The sequence below is a fragment of the Doryrhamphus excisus genome, linkage group LG19 (assembly GCF_037039965.1).
Source record: "Doryrhamphus excisus strain RoL-2023G ecotype Guam linkage group LG19, RoL_Dexc_Guam_v1.1, whole genome shotgun sequence".
Taxonomy (NCBI): Eukaryota; Metazoa; Chordata; class Actinopteri; order Syngnathiformes; family Syngnathidae; genus Doryrhamphus; species Doryrhamphus excisus.
Window position 1 is genome coordinate 15,008,796 of NC_136375.1, and position 15,504 is coordinate 15,024,299.

The 15,504-nt window shown below is 45.2% G+C and overlaps 2 protein-coding genes across 10 annotated transcripts in view; one reads left to right on the top strand and one right to left on the bottom strand.

Moving 5' to 3' along the window:
• Positions 1-36: 36 nt before the first annotated feature.
• On the top strand, positions 37-7,110 carry rdh12 (retinol dehydrogenase 12). 2 transcript variants are annotated; one of them, XM_058057035.2, is made up of 7 exons: positions 37-205; positions 700-818; positions 890-1,045; positions 1,110-1,214; positions 1,282-1,491; positions 5,053-5,242; positions 5,681-7,110. In XM_058057035.2, exons 1-7 carry the CDS (start codon positions 132-134, stop codon positions 5,781-5,783), a joined length of 957 nt encoding a protein of 318 aa, XP_057913018.2. In that variant the 5' UTR covers positions 37-131; the 3' UTR covers positions 5,784-7,110. The 2 variants fall into 2 exon arrangements, with proteins under 2 accessions (XP_057913018.2, XP_057913019.2); XM_058057036.2 differs by having other exon boundaries at positions 47-205; positions 703-818.
• Positions 7,111-9,682: 2,572 nt separating this feature from the next.
• The window catches only part of zfyve26 (zinc finger, FYVE domain containing 26), a 31,151-nt gene continuing 25,329 nt past the window's right edge, over positions 9,683-15,504 (bottom strand). For all 8 annotated transcript variants that reach the window (XM_078798897.1, XM_058056978.2, XM_078798898.1 and 5 more), the window contains 9 exons: positions 14,229-14,444; positions 13,945-14,142; positions 13,796-13,876; positions 12,276-12,403; positions 12,054-12,189; positions 11,846-11,905; positions 11,585-11,767; positions 11,465-11,515; positions 9,683-10,034 (listed from right to left, as the gene is read on the bottom strand). In XM_078798897.1, the coding sequence (XP_078655023.1) occupies positions 9,819-10,034; positions 11,465-11,515; positions 11,585-11,767; positions 11,846-11,905; positions 12,054-12,189; positions 12,276-12,403; positions 13,796-13,876; positions 13,945-14,142; positions 14,229-14,444 (1,269 nt within the window). In that variant the 3' untranslated portion in view covers positions 9,683-9,818. The remainder of the gene's footprint in view (positions 10,035-11,464; positions 11,516-11,584; positions 11,768-11,845; positions 11,906-12,053; positions 12,190-12,275; positions 12,404-13,795; positions 13,877-13,944; positions 14,143-14,228; positions 14,445-15,504) is intronic.

Below are 15,504 nucleotides of genomic sequence, written 5' to 3' on the forward strand. Positions count from 1 at the left end.
TTGTGGGAGCGGCTGTAAGGGCGGGAAAAACTACACACCCCACAATTCCATTCGCGCTCAATCGCTCGCTCGCCTCATCAGCTGTTGTGCTAGCAAGCAGGCAACAGCATCCTGAAGCTCTTGTGCTAAAAATGTGGTTTTTATTATTCGTCGCCGTCTTCGGCGTGGCGACGCTAGTGGTGCTTTTATTTGCGACTCACATACGGTAAGATGGCACCTTTTGACGGATTGGGGGGTCCGTTTGACAGCACATTTTTATTTATTCTCATCTCATTGACGTACTTTGGTATGGCGAGGGATATCTGCGTTAGACAAAAACGTACATCGGGTGCTTTAATGGGTTTGATTCCACACGATTTCCCGATGGATAAATCAATGGGGCAGAATAACGGCTGTGTGGGAGGTGGGCGTTTTTGGTACGGATGGAGCGGTTGAGATTTGAGCCTATCAGGAGGCAGCATGTGGTTGTAATGGGCGTGGTCAGCGGTCTTATTGGTTCCGTGGCCGACGTGCTGGATGGGACGCTCGTACGACTTGACTTGCCTTTACGTGTGTGTGTCAATAATTAAGCCAATGTTATTGATTGGCCAGGTGGTGTTTGTGCATATGAAATATATATTAAATGGCTGATATGAAATATATAAACATATTTTCCTTACCCTGCTGTCATGCATCTTAATGGTTGTTTTTTTCCAACAGAAGATATGCAGCAGGAGGCGTTTGCACGTCTTCGGCTCGTCTGGACGGGAAGACGGTCCTCATTACCGGGGCCAACACCGGCATCGGGAAGGAGACGGTCCTGGATCTGGCAGCACGAGGTGAATTTAGAAATACTGTTCCGTACACGTTCAGCCTTCAGATCAGCGAGGACCGTGTTTTTTTGCCGCAGGAGCTCAGGTGATTATGGCGTGCCGGGATGTTGATAAAGGCGAGGAGGCGGCCGCCAGCATCCGGTTCTCTTGTCCAAAAGCACAAGTGGAGGTTCGGGCGCTGGACTTGGCCGACACGTGCTCGATACGATCCTTTGCACAGCAATTCCTGAGAGGTGAAGAATAGCTGAAGGACGTTTGTGAGTCTTCTTCGTTGTTGATGTTCCTCCTCTTGTTCAGACTTCACTCATCTCCACGTCCTCATCAACAACGCCGGGGTCATGATGTGCCCCTACACCAAAACCAACGACGGCTTCGAGATGCACATCGGAGTCAATCACTTAGGTAAGACCCCGTTCGCAGTTTCTTCTCGCTACACCGGAAGTAACATGCCGCCGTTCCTCTCTGTAAGGCCACTTCCTGTTGACCTCCCTCCTCATCGGCCTGTTAAAGCGCAGCGCCCCGGCGAGGATCGTGGTGGTGTCGTCCCTGGCGCACAACTTTGGATGGATCCGCTTCCACGACCTCCACAGCCAGGGCAGCTACAACAGTGGACTAGCGTACTGCCAGAGCAAGCTCGCTAACGTGCTGTTTGCTCGCGAGCTGGCTCGCCGCCTTAAAGGTACGACGCGGCATTCCGATGGACACACTTAGACGGGGTTAAAGTGGAAGTCACGGCTCGTCTGACAGTCGCACCTCCAGTGACATCGGCCCAGATCTGCATGAAAATTCACTAATTATTAGGGCTCGAGCACTGACCAGTGCGAAAGCCCTATTGTAATCGTTCCGTTTTTTATTCTGACGAAAGGACGGCCATTTTGAGGGCCTTAACATGCCCGAAAACTCACCAAATTTTGCAAGCGCGTCAGGTCTGGCGAAAATTTCGATCTGGTGGGGGTCCCGAAAACAATGTTCCAAAATTGACTCTCTAGCGCCACCTTTAATTTTTGAAAAAATTGGCCCCCGCCACCAGTTTCACCTATCGTCACGAAACTTGGTGGAGACGTCTATCGTGACAGGACGGACCAAAAAGTCTCAAGAACCCATATTGGAAAACGAACAGGAAGTCGGCCATTTTGGATGGCGGCGGCCTTTTTCGTGCCAGAAGTTGGGGTCGTATCTCGACGAACTCCTCCTAGGGGGTTTGACCGAATGAGTCCGTTGTTGCATCAACGGACTCTAGACGGATGGCCGACGTTAAATTGCGAAGGATTTTGGGATATTCCATACGATGTGGGCGTGGCACGCCCCCAAATTTTGCCCATTTTCATATGTCCGGGCCTTGCACGCTGAGCGTAACTGTAGACGTGAATAACTTGGCTCCACGTGGTCAGATCTTCATCATACTTGGTACATGTGATCATGGCCCCGCCCCGAAGGTCCCCGTAGGTCACTTCCTGATTTTGTCGCAGCGCCACCTATTGGCGACAGGCTAAAGGCGTGTCATCTACATGAGGCCTTTTCTGGCAGGAGATTCATCAGATGAACATCGGGGTCACAAGGTCACTGCCTGACAGCCTGGTGAAGCCTGTTGATGGACCATGATGCAGGAAAAGCGCACGTGGTGGGCGTGGCCTGGCGGCGAATGCTCAGGCCTCGCCATTTACATAGAAAAGGTCATCATTCGCCCGCAAAAGGTCGCATGGGCTTGAAAACTCATAGGGGGGGTCAGAATCCAGGCCTGAGCGGCCTGGTGTGGCCCCCATATGAAACCAAGCCAAATTGACTCACTAGCGCCACCTAGAAGTTTTAAAATAATTATCCCTCGCCTCCCGTTGCACGTATCGGCATGATTTTCGGAGGAGACATCACTCGTGACAGGACGCACAAAAAAGTCTCAATAACCCATGTTCTAAAACCAACAGGAAGTCGGCCATTTTAGGTGGCGGCGGCCATTTGGGGGCGGATGTATGGGTCGTATCTTGACGAACTCCTCCTAGGGGGTTTGACCGAATGAGTCCGTTGTTGCATCAACGGACACTAGACGGATGGCCCACGTTAAATTGCGAAGGATTTTGGGCCGCTCCATAGGATGTGGGCGTGGCACGCCACCAAACTTTGACCATTTCATATCTGGCCCTGCCTGGTGTCTGGCCTTGCCTTGAAGCAATGTACATCAAAGTCAATACACAGTTTGACTGACAGACTGATGATGTCAGTTGATGGACTATGATGTGTGTAAAGCACATGTGGGGGGCGTGGCCACGGCGAATGGTCAGCCTTCGCCATTGACCATCAAAAGGTCATCATTTGCCTGCAGAAGGTCACAGGCTGCTGAAATCTTAAACGTGAGGCCTTAATCCAGGCCTGAGCGCCCTGGTGGTGCTCCCATGTGACACCAATCTAAATTGACACACTAGCGCCACCTAGAAGTTTCAATTCATTATCCCTCGCCACCCGTTACACGTATCACTATGATTTTCGGTGGAGACGTCTATCATGACAGGACGCACCTAATGCTCCAGAAGCCATGTTCTAAACACAGCGCCACCAACTGGTGGAAATGTATATCTGCCGTAACTTCCTGATTCATGGTCAGATTGTCTTGAAATTTTTTTTGGTGTGTTGGGTCAATCTCTGGTCTGTTATACTGTGTGTACATAGACTCTATAGCGCCACCAACTGGTGGAAATGTATATAGCCGTAACTTCCTTCCACATGGTCGGATCAAGCCCAAATTTTTTCTGGTGGTTTGGGGTACCCTCTGGTCTATGACTGTGTGTGTACATAGACTGTATAGCGCCACCAACTGGTGGAAATGTATATAGCCGTAACTTCCTTCCACATGGTCGGATCAGGCCCAAATTTTTTCTGGTGGTCTGGGGTACCCTCTGGTCTATGACTGTGTGTGTACATCGACTGTATAGCGCCACCAACTGGTGGAAATGTATATAGCCGTAACTTCCTTCCACATGGTCGGATCAGGCCCAAATTTTTTCTGGTGGTCTGGGGTACCCTCTGGTCTATGACTGTGTGTGTACATACGCTATAGCGCCACCAACTGGTGGAAATGTATATCTGCCGTAACTTCCTTACGCACGGTCGGATCGGCCCCTAATTTTTTCTGTTGGTTCGGGGTACCCTCCGGTCCGTTACCGTGTGGGCCAACCACTCTATAGCGCCACCCACAGGCGGAAACGTATATCCGCCGCAAGGACCTACCGCGTGGTCCGATCGTCGTGAATTTTTTTATGGCGGTTCGCGGTGTCGGACGGGACGTGACCGCGCACCCGCCTCGCCGCCGCTGTCGCCCCCTCCTGGCGGAAAATTGCAAGTGCCGTGACTCCCTTACCGCTTATCCGCTCGCCGCGGTTTTTCGTACGGCGCGCCCGTCCGGTCGCGCGCGCGACCCCGACCTGCGCGTACCCCCGACCGCGTCGGGGTGCTCGAGCCCGCTCATCACTGCTTGCAGTTTTAATTATTATTATTATTATTATTATTATTATTCATTCATTCATTCATTCATTTTCTACCGCTTTTCCTCACGAGGGTCGCGGAGGGTGCTGGAGCCTATCCCAGCTGTCTTCGGGCGAGAGGCGGGGTACACCCTGGACTGGTGGCCAGCCAATCACAGGGCACATATAGACAAACAACCATTCACACTCACATTCATACCTATGGACAATTTGGAGTGGCTAATTAACCTAGCATGTTTTTTTTGGAATGTGGGAGGAAACCGGAGTACCCGGAGAAAACCCACGCACGGGGAGAACATGCAAGGTGCGAGGGTGGAATTGAACCCTGGTCTCCTAGCTGTGAGGCCTACGCGCTAACCACTCGATCGCCGCGCCGCCTATTATTATTATTATTATTATTATTATTATTATTATTATTATTATTATTATTATTGACAGAAACCCATGAAGCCATTATGTAGCAAATAAACAAACAGCTTCTCTTATTACCTACTGGAGCTGGTGGCCCCAATACAAGCAGACTGTAACACTCGAACCTTAAGAATACTATACAAATGTATATATATTTTTAAATTTCATAGAGAGAAAAAAATTTCTCTATGAAATAAAAAAACATCAAATATTTTTGATTATTGATTTGAGTGTATTTTTAGTCCATGTATTAATTATTTTCTTAATTTTTGATTCAATGCTTTTTTTAATGAAGTAAATGATTATATTATACACACACACACATACTATATATAGTTTCTTTTTTTACCTCGCAGGGTGCAACGTGACGGTGAACTCGGTCCATCCCGGCACGGTGAACTCTGACCTCACCAGGCACTCCACCCTCATGATGATCCTCTTCAGCTGCTTCTCCATCTTCCTGAAGACCCCTCGCGAGGGCGCCCAGACCAGCGTCTACTGCGCCGTGGCGGAGGAGCTGCACTCCATCTCTGGAAAACACTTCAGGTAGACGCAAGCGCGGTCGAACAAGAAAAGAAAAACATGAAAAAAAATACAAGAACGTGAAAAAAATACTCCACATAACCGCTGGACAAAAAGTCAAAAAGCTAGTTTAGCAGTCAAAAGTTTGGAGACACTTTCTCATTCCATAACATGAGAAACTGTCTCCAAACTTTTGACTGTTAGTGGAGTCAAAAGCTGTTTTTAAATTTGTTGTTTTTAAATTTTACAATGTACTGAGGTCATTAAAAAAAAAAAAAACGGCAGGGGCCACCAAATGACTAATTTATGTTCCGCGTTATTTTTGACATTTAATTATGAAAATATTGTTCTTTTGAATGTGCTGAGGGCAAATAAACACAGTTTGGACACCGCTGCAATAGCATGACAAGACTCTGGCCCCGCCCCTTCCTATTAACGTGACTCTGGCTTTTGGTTTTGCAGTGACTGCGCCCCCGCCTTCGTGGCCCCCCAGGGCAGGAGCGAGGAGACCGCCAGGAGGCTGTGGGACGCCAGCTGCGAGCTCCTCGGGATCCAGTGGGATTGATTAGAAGAAAGGCTTTAAACTCCGCCCATCTGGGACTGCTATTGATGGGAAGCTATATACAAGCTTTTGTTTCGTCACTGGGGTGGGAGTGGGGGGGTACTTGGGGGTTATTATGGGTGAGCTATTTGCTGCTCATGTCTTCTAAAATAACGTGCAGTCTAAGAGTATTTTGGTACTAAGCTGAAGCAAAAAAAAAACCTCTCTATATATTTTAGCGACAATGTGAAAACAAGCAGCAGGAAGTCATGCTGTAGGACAGGGGTGTCCAAAGTGCGGCTCAGGGGCTATTTGTAGGAAAAGTACACACACAAAAAAAACAGCAAAAAGTAAAAATCTGCTGTGATTTTACCAAAAGAAAATCGGGTTCGGTTGAGAAAATGATGGGAATAAAGTCTAAATATTACAAGAAGAATATTTGGACTACGAAGAAACAAAACGAAACACCTGCAGTAGCTGTACGAGAACGAGGTGAAAATATGAAGACAAAATCAGCATTTTAAAAGAATAACGGCATAATATTAGGAAGAAACAAACTAAATAAAGAAGGAAAATATTTGTAATTTCAAAATAAAGTTCAAATATTGTGGTAAAGTTGTACTTTTATGAGAATAACTTTGGAATGTTTAGAGGAAAATAACACAATTTTCTAGCATAGAGGTGAAATATTATTTATAATTTAATAGTATTTATATTATATTATTATTTAAAAAAAAAAGTTAAAATAGTTGGAAATGTTATGACAATAAAGTCAAAATATCATGGGAATGATGTCATAATTATGAGAAGAAAATTGACAGGAGGAAAGTTGGGGGAAAAAAACAGAAATTGAATAATTTGAAAAAAGTAAAGTCAAAATATTAAGACAAAAATACGTATTCTAAAGAGAAAAAAGTTTCAATTTTACGAGAATAAATTTGGAATGTGATGAGCTCATTTTAGTAGCAAAAGTGGTCCTATTGTAAGAAACTAACAAGCAAACAAACATTCACCGCAAGAAAGTTCCCACAATATTACAACCTCTTGGAGAACTAGTTCCCATTTCTGATTTAAATTTTATTTTTTTTTTAAACTTTTCCAACAATTTCTACTTTCGTCTTGTAATCGGATGACTTTATTCCCATAATATTATAACTTTCCAATATTTACAAGAAAAAAAATGTTGGAAAATGTTTCCAAAAGTTGCAATTTTCCGAGACAAAAGGTGGAATATTATGAAGAAAAAAGGTCATTTTAGTTGCATAGACTTGAGAGAAAGAGAAAAGAAAGGAAAAGAATGAATTTGGGGGGAAAAGTCCATATATGACGAGAAATAAGAACATTTATCAAGGCTATATGACCAAGCCAAGTATACAGTATATATGATATATACAGAATATATATATATATTATATATATATATTAATACGAAAGTGTTTGAGTTGCATTTTTACCTTTCAGTGCAGTTTGTGGCCCCTGGCTGGAGGGAAGAGGTTAGGACACCCCTGGTGTAGGATGCGTGGCGTGCTGCAGTGCTGCGGGGTCCAAACAGGGTCGGGGGGCAGGGGGGGTACGGGGTATTTCATCTTCTTGATGTTGCAGGCCTTTCTCTTTTCAGTGTTGCATTGGAGGAAGAAGACCCCCAGCTTTTTAATGCTATTTTCTCGTATAAAGCAGGTGATACAGTACAGTATATTCCTGGGGGGGATGGGGGTCAAGGGGGGGGTTTGTAGAAAACAATTTGTCAGTGTTCCTGCGGTCGGTCACACACTCGTTTTTTTCCACGAGTGTGACTTTTGCCTTTCTACCGACGCTCAACCTTCATGTTGCAGAGTTGAATGTTTACATTTCATGTCAATAAAGGACAGGATGACACGCCCGCCTCTTGTCATCGGCAGGGGGCTGACGGGTTGGGGGTGGACTCCTGTAGAGCAGATACACACCATAACCCATACACAAAGCCTTCTAGATCTTCCACAATCTGCACCTATTCCAGTTGTATTTCCAAAACACTGAATTTCATGCCTACCTACGACCACACCCACTCCACTGTGATTGGTCACAATTCCAAGCGCTCCTAAATTAGAGTGGTAACCTAGATCCATCCTTCCCGAGTGTGGTCATTGTGTGTCCGGCGTGAATACACCTTTCCTGGCGAGAGCGAAACAGTTTCACATTCATGTTCGCAAAAACAGTTCCTGTCTTGCTGGGAACCACCAACTCCAACCACTTCTGCCTGAGCTTGCCTCTAGAAAGATTTCTAGGCCCCATAGCTACCAACCGTAAAGAGAGCCAAGCAGACCTGTGTCTGTGGATTTCAATTAGCAAATACGAGCTGTGTGTGTGTGTCATCCTTTTTATTATTAAGCTGTGAGAAATATAGATTTTTTTAAAAACAATTTCACAACAAATCATCCAAAACGCGGCTTAAAAAAAACAACAATTCCCAGCATATAAAGCCTGGCAGTGAGGACAGGATAGTCTCAGGGGAGGGGACAGAACAATATTGGCTTTTTGGACCAAGAGACATATTGTCCAACTCTTTTTGTCTCCTATAGTGGATGGACACATTTGTGTAACATGACATATATGTGTAACATGACATGTCTCCTATAGTGGATGGACACATATGTGTAACATGACATGTCCCCTATAGTGGATGGACACATATGTGTAACATGACATGTATAGTGGATGGACACGTGTCACATGACATGTATAGTGGATATGCACATATGTGTCACATGACATGAATTGTGGATGAACACATACTTATGTGTAACATGACATGTCCCCTTTCGTGGATGGGCACATATGTGTAACATGACATGTCTCCTATAGTGGATAGACACATGTGTCACATGACATATATAGTGGATGGACACATATGTGTAACATGACATATTTTTTAATATCGCTTTTCAGAATCTGATACCGATATCAAATTTTTGTGCTGATACGGGGCCGGACATCCCTACTGAAGAATGCATGTCCAAAGTGTTAAAGTGTGAGCCGCCGTGAACAGGCAGCGGCAGCAAGCAGCGGTGTTCTAAATTCATCATCTTCATCATCATCTTCATCATCTTCATCATCATCATCCCTTTTGTCCTGAGTGATGAGGAGTTAAAAAGTCCCCAAGCCCCAACATGAGGCGTAAAAAACCCCGGCAGAGACCATCCGTCCATCAATCACACGTCATGATATCAAACTGTCATTATTCCTTTAAAATACAGGCAAAACATTTCCAGCGTGATTCCTTGGGGAGTCCGAGGAGTCCCTCACGGGGAGTCCCTCACGGGGATCCCTCTCGGGGAGTCCCTCTCGGGGATCCCTCTCGGGGAGTCCCTCTCGGGGATCCCTCTCGGGGATCCCTCTCGGGGAGTCCCTCTCGGGGATCCCTCTCGGGGAGTCCCTCTCGGGGATCCCTCTCGGGGAGTCCCTCACGGGGATCCCTCTCGGGGAGTCTCTCACGGGGATCCCTCTCGGGGAGTCCCTCACGGGGATCCCTCTCGGGGAGTCTCTCTCGGGGATCCCTCTCGGGGAGTCCCTCATGGGGAGTCCCTCTCGGGGAGTGGCTGACTTCTCAGCCACACCCCACGCCCACAAAAGTATCGGGACACGCCTCTTCATCAATGAACGACTCAGCTGTAAATTTATGCAAGTCAAAATATTCCAAGAAAAAAAATATGTAAGTTTACAAGTATAATGTAGTAATATTATGAAGAAAAATAGAATCTTTTTACTAGGCAAAAAGTTGAAATATTCAAGAACGACTTGAAAGACAAAGAATATAGCTGTCGCTTGGGTGGTGGGGGGTGGCGGTGGGTTCAATTCCCCCACCCACACCGCCCATATGACAAAGCTGTGATGCGCTTCTCATCATATTTCATTGTTCACTTAGCGACCCCCCCCCCACACCCCACCCTTAAATGCTGAGTGTGGTGTGGAAGAAGTACAAAAAGCAATACCACGGTTCCTTTTAAGGTGAGGTAGAGACGGGTTGTGATTTCCTTCAGTCGGCGAAAGACGGCAGGCCTTCCAGGTGAGCGGACGGTGCGGTTACCTGCCGTTGTTGGCCCGTCCCGGTCGCTGCTGGCCGGGCTTGCCGTGGTGCTCCAGGAGCCACTGGCGGCAGATGTTCTGCATCACAGAGTCCTGCGCTCCCTCGGCCGCCCGCAGGACATCCTGCACCAGCGGACCGGCCCGGCCAGCCTCCAGCTTGACCGCCAGCAGGTAGGCGGGCCGCAGCTTGTTGCACAGCAGGTAGGCTTTGACCTGGGACACGGATGCAGCAGGGGAAGTTTTAGACGTCCGCAAAGCAACCAAACGTATGCACAGTTCATATTTGATATATCATAGGCGGGAAGAAAGTCCCACAAGCTAAGGTCATGTGACGTTTTATAGACTATTTATAGCATTCATTTAAAAACATTTGTTCCTATCTCATACCTTTTCTTACTGGATTGTACCATTTTTTTTCAAATGAGATATACTGCATGTGGAACAAAAATAATGTAAATATCTGAAAAAGTGCTTACAAATCAAAAATAATTTGAATCATACATTTTGTTTCCTGTCATTTGGGGAGCAAACAAAAATAATGGATGTGGAAAAAATAGATCTTTGTAAACAACCAAAATATTTTTGAAAATTATTAAGAAGTATTTTCACCATACTTTTTTTTGTTTTGTTTTAAAAATCCCCAAAATGTCCTGATGAAATGATGAGTTTTGTTGGCTGACATTTTGCTTGCAAACAAAAATAATGAATTTGAATAAAACATAAATATTTGCAAACAATTATAATGGATTTTAATAAAACATAAACATTTGCAAACAAAAAGAATGGATTTGAAATGAATATGAATATGAGTGTTTTCATGAACCTCTGAATTTTCTTTCCTGAAATTTTGCTTTGAAACAAGATAGCAAAACAAAAAAGTAAATTTTATCAAAAGTTTTAAAAAAACTACAAATTTTGTTTCCTGAAATTTAATGGAAAAATTTCAAATCATGGATTTGAAATTTCATTCATTTTCTACTGCTTATCCTCACGAGGGTCGCGGGGTATGCTGGAGCCTATCCCAGCTGTCTTTGGGACGGTAGGCGGCGTACACCCTGGACTGGTGGCCAGCCAATCACAGGGCACATATAGACAAACAACCATTCACACTCACATTCATACCTATGGACAATTTGGAGTGGCTAATTAACCTAGCATGTTTTTGGAATGTGGGAGGAAACCGGAGTACCCGGAGAAAACCCACGCATGCACTGGGAGAACATGCAAACTCCACACAGAGATGGCCGAGAGTGGAATTGAACCCTGGTCTCCTAGCTGTGAGGTCTGCGCGCTAACCACTCGCCCGCCGTGCCGCCTATTATTATTATTATTATTACCTAGCATGTTTTTGGAATGTGGGAGGAAACCGGAGTACCCGAAGAAAACCCACGCATGCACGGGGAGAACGCGCAAACTCCACACAGAGATGGCCACAGGTGGAATCGAACTCGGGTCTCCTAGCTGTGTGGCCTGCGCGCTAGGATGCAAACACTATTAAAACGTTCCCATTTGGTCTGCTTTTAACTAACACACGACAGCGTAGCAATAAAGTTAGATTGTCTCCTTTGAATATGACGATGACAGAAATGCTCTCAAGCAAGAACAGCGTAGATGAAGCCAGGGTCATGTGACCAAAGCGTTACCTTGTTTTCTGCGCTCTTTGTTTCCAGAACGAGGCTCTCCAACTCTTTGGCCTAAACAGTGAAACACCAAAGATGCGTCACGATGCAAAGATGGCGGCGCGATCAATCTCCGTCACTCACGTCGGCCGCTCCTTTGTCCGCCACGGCTACGCAGCTGAGTATGAGCGCGTCGCCGTCGTTCCTGGTGGCCGTGCCGGACTCGATGACGCACTTGAGCAGCTGCCGCGCGGCGCTGAATTTCCTTTGACGCATGAGACGCTGGCCGGCCCGCACGTACACGGCCTGGGCCTCCAGCTGGAAGTCCTGCACCGAGGACAAAATGGTGGACATTTGGGGACAACATGTCTCCATAGTACGCATCGGTGATGTCATTGTATTTACCTGGATGACTCTGTAGGCGATACCAAAGCCCTCCTCAATGTTTTTACCTCCTAGCATCACCTACAATCACACAAACATTATTTTCCAACATGGACTCTCACATTCTGGAGATCTGCACGAGTGCTGCCAGAACCGTGTGAGCTGCGGATCATTGAGTTGAAACACTACTTTCCAGCATGAATGAAATGTGAAATATCTGGCGTCTCACCTTGCAGGCCACCTCCGCCTTCATGGGGCTTCCTCCAAACAAGGTGGGAAGGGGACCCGATCCAGCGGAAGCCGCCGCCTCGCATCGGTGCAGGAAGCGGGTCACCTCCAGCTGCAGCTCGATGGTGTTCATGTGCCTGACGGCGACACACAAGGAGGGACGTATAAAAAAAAAAAAAACAAGCGGCAAACAGGACGCAAGGCGCGAAGACGGCGATGCTACCTTGAGACGTCGCTTGATGACATCATCTTCCTGAATGAGCCCGTTTGGGACTTCCTCCTGCTGCCGCCTCGACATTGCTGCTCCTGCAGGTACGTCCTCAGGTGCTCTTTGGCTCGCACCAACCAGCGCTGCACACATTCAAATGTTTATGTCTGGGTTACGGCTCGCCCCTCCCCCTCCAAACCCTCCTGCTAGCTTGATGTAAATATTACACTACTGGAGTACCACAATGAATGTGAGTGTGAATGGTTGTTTGTCTATATGTGCCCTGTGATTGGCTGGCCACCAGTCCAGGGTGTACCCCGCCTCTCGCCCCAAGACAGCTGGGATAGGCTCCAGCACCTCCGCGACCCTCGTGAGAAAAAAGCAGTAGAAATGAATGGAGTACCATAACTATGGTGCGTTCAAGGACCACGACACAAAGTTTTATGTAAAAAAAAACCTGATCAAAGACAAACATGTCACATGCTTTTTAGTTGTATCTTAGTAGGCTGTACATTTGTCTTATAGTAGCACGCATTTATTAAATATTGATGACCAACAATGTGTTTTCATTGAATTTTTAAAATGTATTACACACCTACGTATATGTAATCATTATTTGCTGGCATATATTAAATATTGATGACCAACGACGTGTTTTCATTGAATTTTTAAAATGTATTACACATTTATGTATATGCAATCATCATTTGCTGACATACATTATGCATTGAATCGGCTGCATGGCGGATGAGTGGTTAGCATGAATGTCACACAGTCAGGGTGTACCCCGCCTCTCGCCTGAAATCAGCTGGGATAGGCTCCAGCATACCCCCCTAAGTGATGTAGAAAATGAACGAACGGATGGATGGATATATATATATGTATATGAATATATCACTGATGAATGAGATGTTTTTTTCATTATAGATATTAAATAATTATTTTGTGATTATTTCTTGAATAATTATATTTGATGTTATTTAGCAAAAAAAAACTATTTTGTCTACATTGGTACATGATGTACATTTTCAGTTATTTTAAATGATTACTGATAAATGTTTTGATTTTATTTTCTATACATACATAATATTTATGTAATAATTAATCGTACATTTGAATTGTATCCACATGTAAATAATAATAAAAAATACTTTTTAATGTCTTTTTAATACACACACACACACACATATACATATACATATACATATACATATACATATATATATATATATATATATATACACACATGAATGTGGGTGGGAATGGTTGTCTATATGTGCCCTGTGATTGGCTGGCCACCAGTCCAGGGTGTACCCCGCCTCTCGCCCAAAGACAGCTGGGATAGGCTCCAGCACCCCTGTGACCCTCGTGAGGATAAGCGGTAGAAAATGAATGAATATTATTATTCTTGAATGTGTATTATGTATTATTACTATTTATAATTGAAAAAGCTTCAAATGTGCAGGCCCATTATTGCCAGCATACTGTGCAGTATTTGAACTTGTGGGCCTGTGTGTGTGTGTGTGTGTGTGTACCTGTTGGTCCCCCAGCTGCTGGTATGAAGTGGCTCCATGTGTGAAGAAGCGGATGCATGTCATGGCCGCGCGCACGTGATCCTATGCATGCAGACATATCCAATGACCACGGTGCAAAGCGGGCAGGTGAAAACCAACGGAAGTCTAACCATCATGAACTGCTGGAGCTGATAGAGCGTGTGGAAGTAGCCTCGCCGCTGCAGGAACTGGCAGGAGGCGATGAGGTAGCGGCTGCACGCTTCCAAACTGGGGTCCAGCTTTTCCAGGATGTCCTGCAACGTCCCCAAACGCCCTCTCTCCAGAGCGGGCTGCAGCACGCCCTCGAGGAAGACATCCTCCGGGGAGTCCTGACGGGGAGAAGACGGCGTGACGTGAATATGGATGGAGCGTATCGTCACTGCTCATCTCAGTGGAAAAAAAAATGGAGGCTGGCCTTGTTGAGGAGGAGCGAGAGCGCCTCGGCCATGCTGTCATGACGCATGTAGAAGCTGACGAGTGCCAAGAGAGTGCCGTAGGTGTTCAGGTAGTACAGGCACTCCTCATGGAGGACGCTCCGCTGGCTCCGGGAGTCCGCTTTCTCCGCTGGGCCGTTGTCATTGAGAGCCTCCTCCAGCTCGTGCAGGGAGGCCAAGATGTCCTCGCTGAAAGACTGCGGAGGACAAAGAGACGCCCTTTCTTAGCTCTACAGCGGGGGTGTCCAAACCTTCCCCCTCAGCGAGGGCCACGCAGGGTCTATAATATAAACACTCAGCTTTATCACGCTATGTGTTAGCATGCTTAGCATAGTATCATTTCTATCCGTTTTCATAGGTCGACAATTATATAAACACTCAGCACTATCACGCTATGTGTTAGCATGCTTAGCATAGTATCATTTTTATCCATTTTCATAGGTAGACTATTACATAACATTTAGCACTATCACGCGAGGTGTTAGCATGATTAGCATAGTATCATTTTTAGGCGTTTTCATAGGTAGACCATTATATAAACACTCAGCACTACTACACTATGTGTTAGCATGCTTAGCATAGTATCATTTTTTCTAAATTTTCATAGGTAGACTCTTATATAAACATTTAGCACTATCACCCTTGGTGTTAGAATGCTTAGCATAGTATCATTTTTTAGCCGTTTTCATAGGTAGACTATTATATAAACATTTAGCACTATCATGCTAGGTGTTAGCATGCTTAGCATAGTATCATTTTTTCACCGTTTTCATAGGTAGACTATTATATAAACATTTAGCACTATCACCCTAGGTGTTAGCATGCTTAGCATAGTATCATTTTTTAGCAATTTTCATAGGTAGACTATTATATAAACATTTAGCACTATCACGCTAGGTGTTAGCATGCTTAGCATAGTATCATTTTTTAGCAATTTTCATAGGTAGACTATTATATAAACATTTAGCACTATCACGCTAGGTGTTAGCATGCTTAGCATAGTATCATTTTTTATCAATTTTTATAGGTAGGCTATTATATAAACATTTAGCACTATCACGCGAGGTGTTAGCATGCTTAGCATTGTATAATTTTTTAGCCGTTTTCATAGGATGACTATTACATAAACACTTATCACTATCACGCTATGTGTTAGCATGCTTAGCATAGTATCATTTTTTATCAATTTTCATAGGTAGACTATTATATAAACCTTTAGCACTATCACGCTATGTGTTAGCATGCTTAGCATAGTAT

Bases quoted from the DNA above. Each gene is read 5' to 3' on its own strand.
- rdh12 (XM_058057035.2), top strand. From the start codon at position 132: ATGTGGTTTTTATTATTCGTCGCCGTCTTCGGCGTGGCGACGCTAGTG. The intron at 1,046-1,109 runs GTGAAGAATAGC...CCTCTTGTTCAG, and splicing joins TGCACAGCAATTCCTGAGAG to ACTTCACTCATCTCCACGTC. The intron at 5,243-5,680 runs GTAGACGCAAGC...TTGGTTTTGCAG, and splicing joins ATCTCTGGAAAACACTTCAG to TGACTGCGCCCCCGCCTTCG.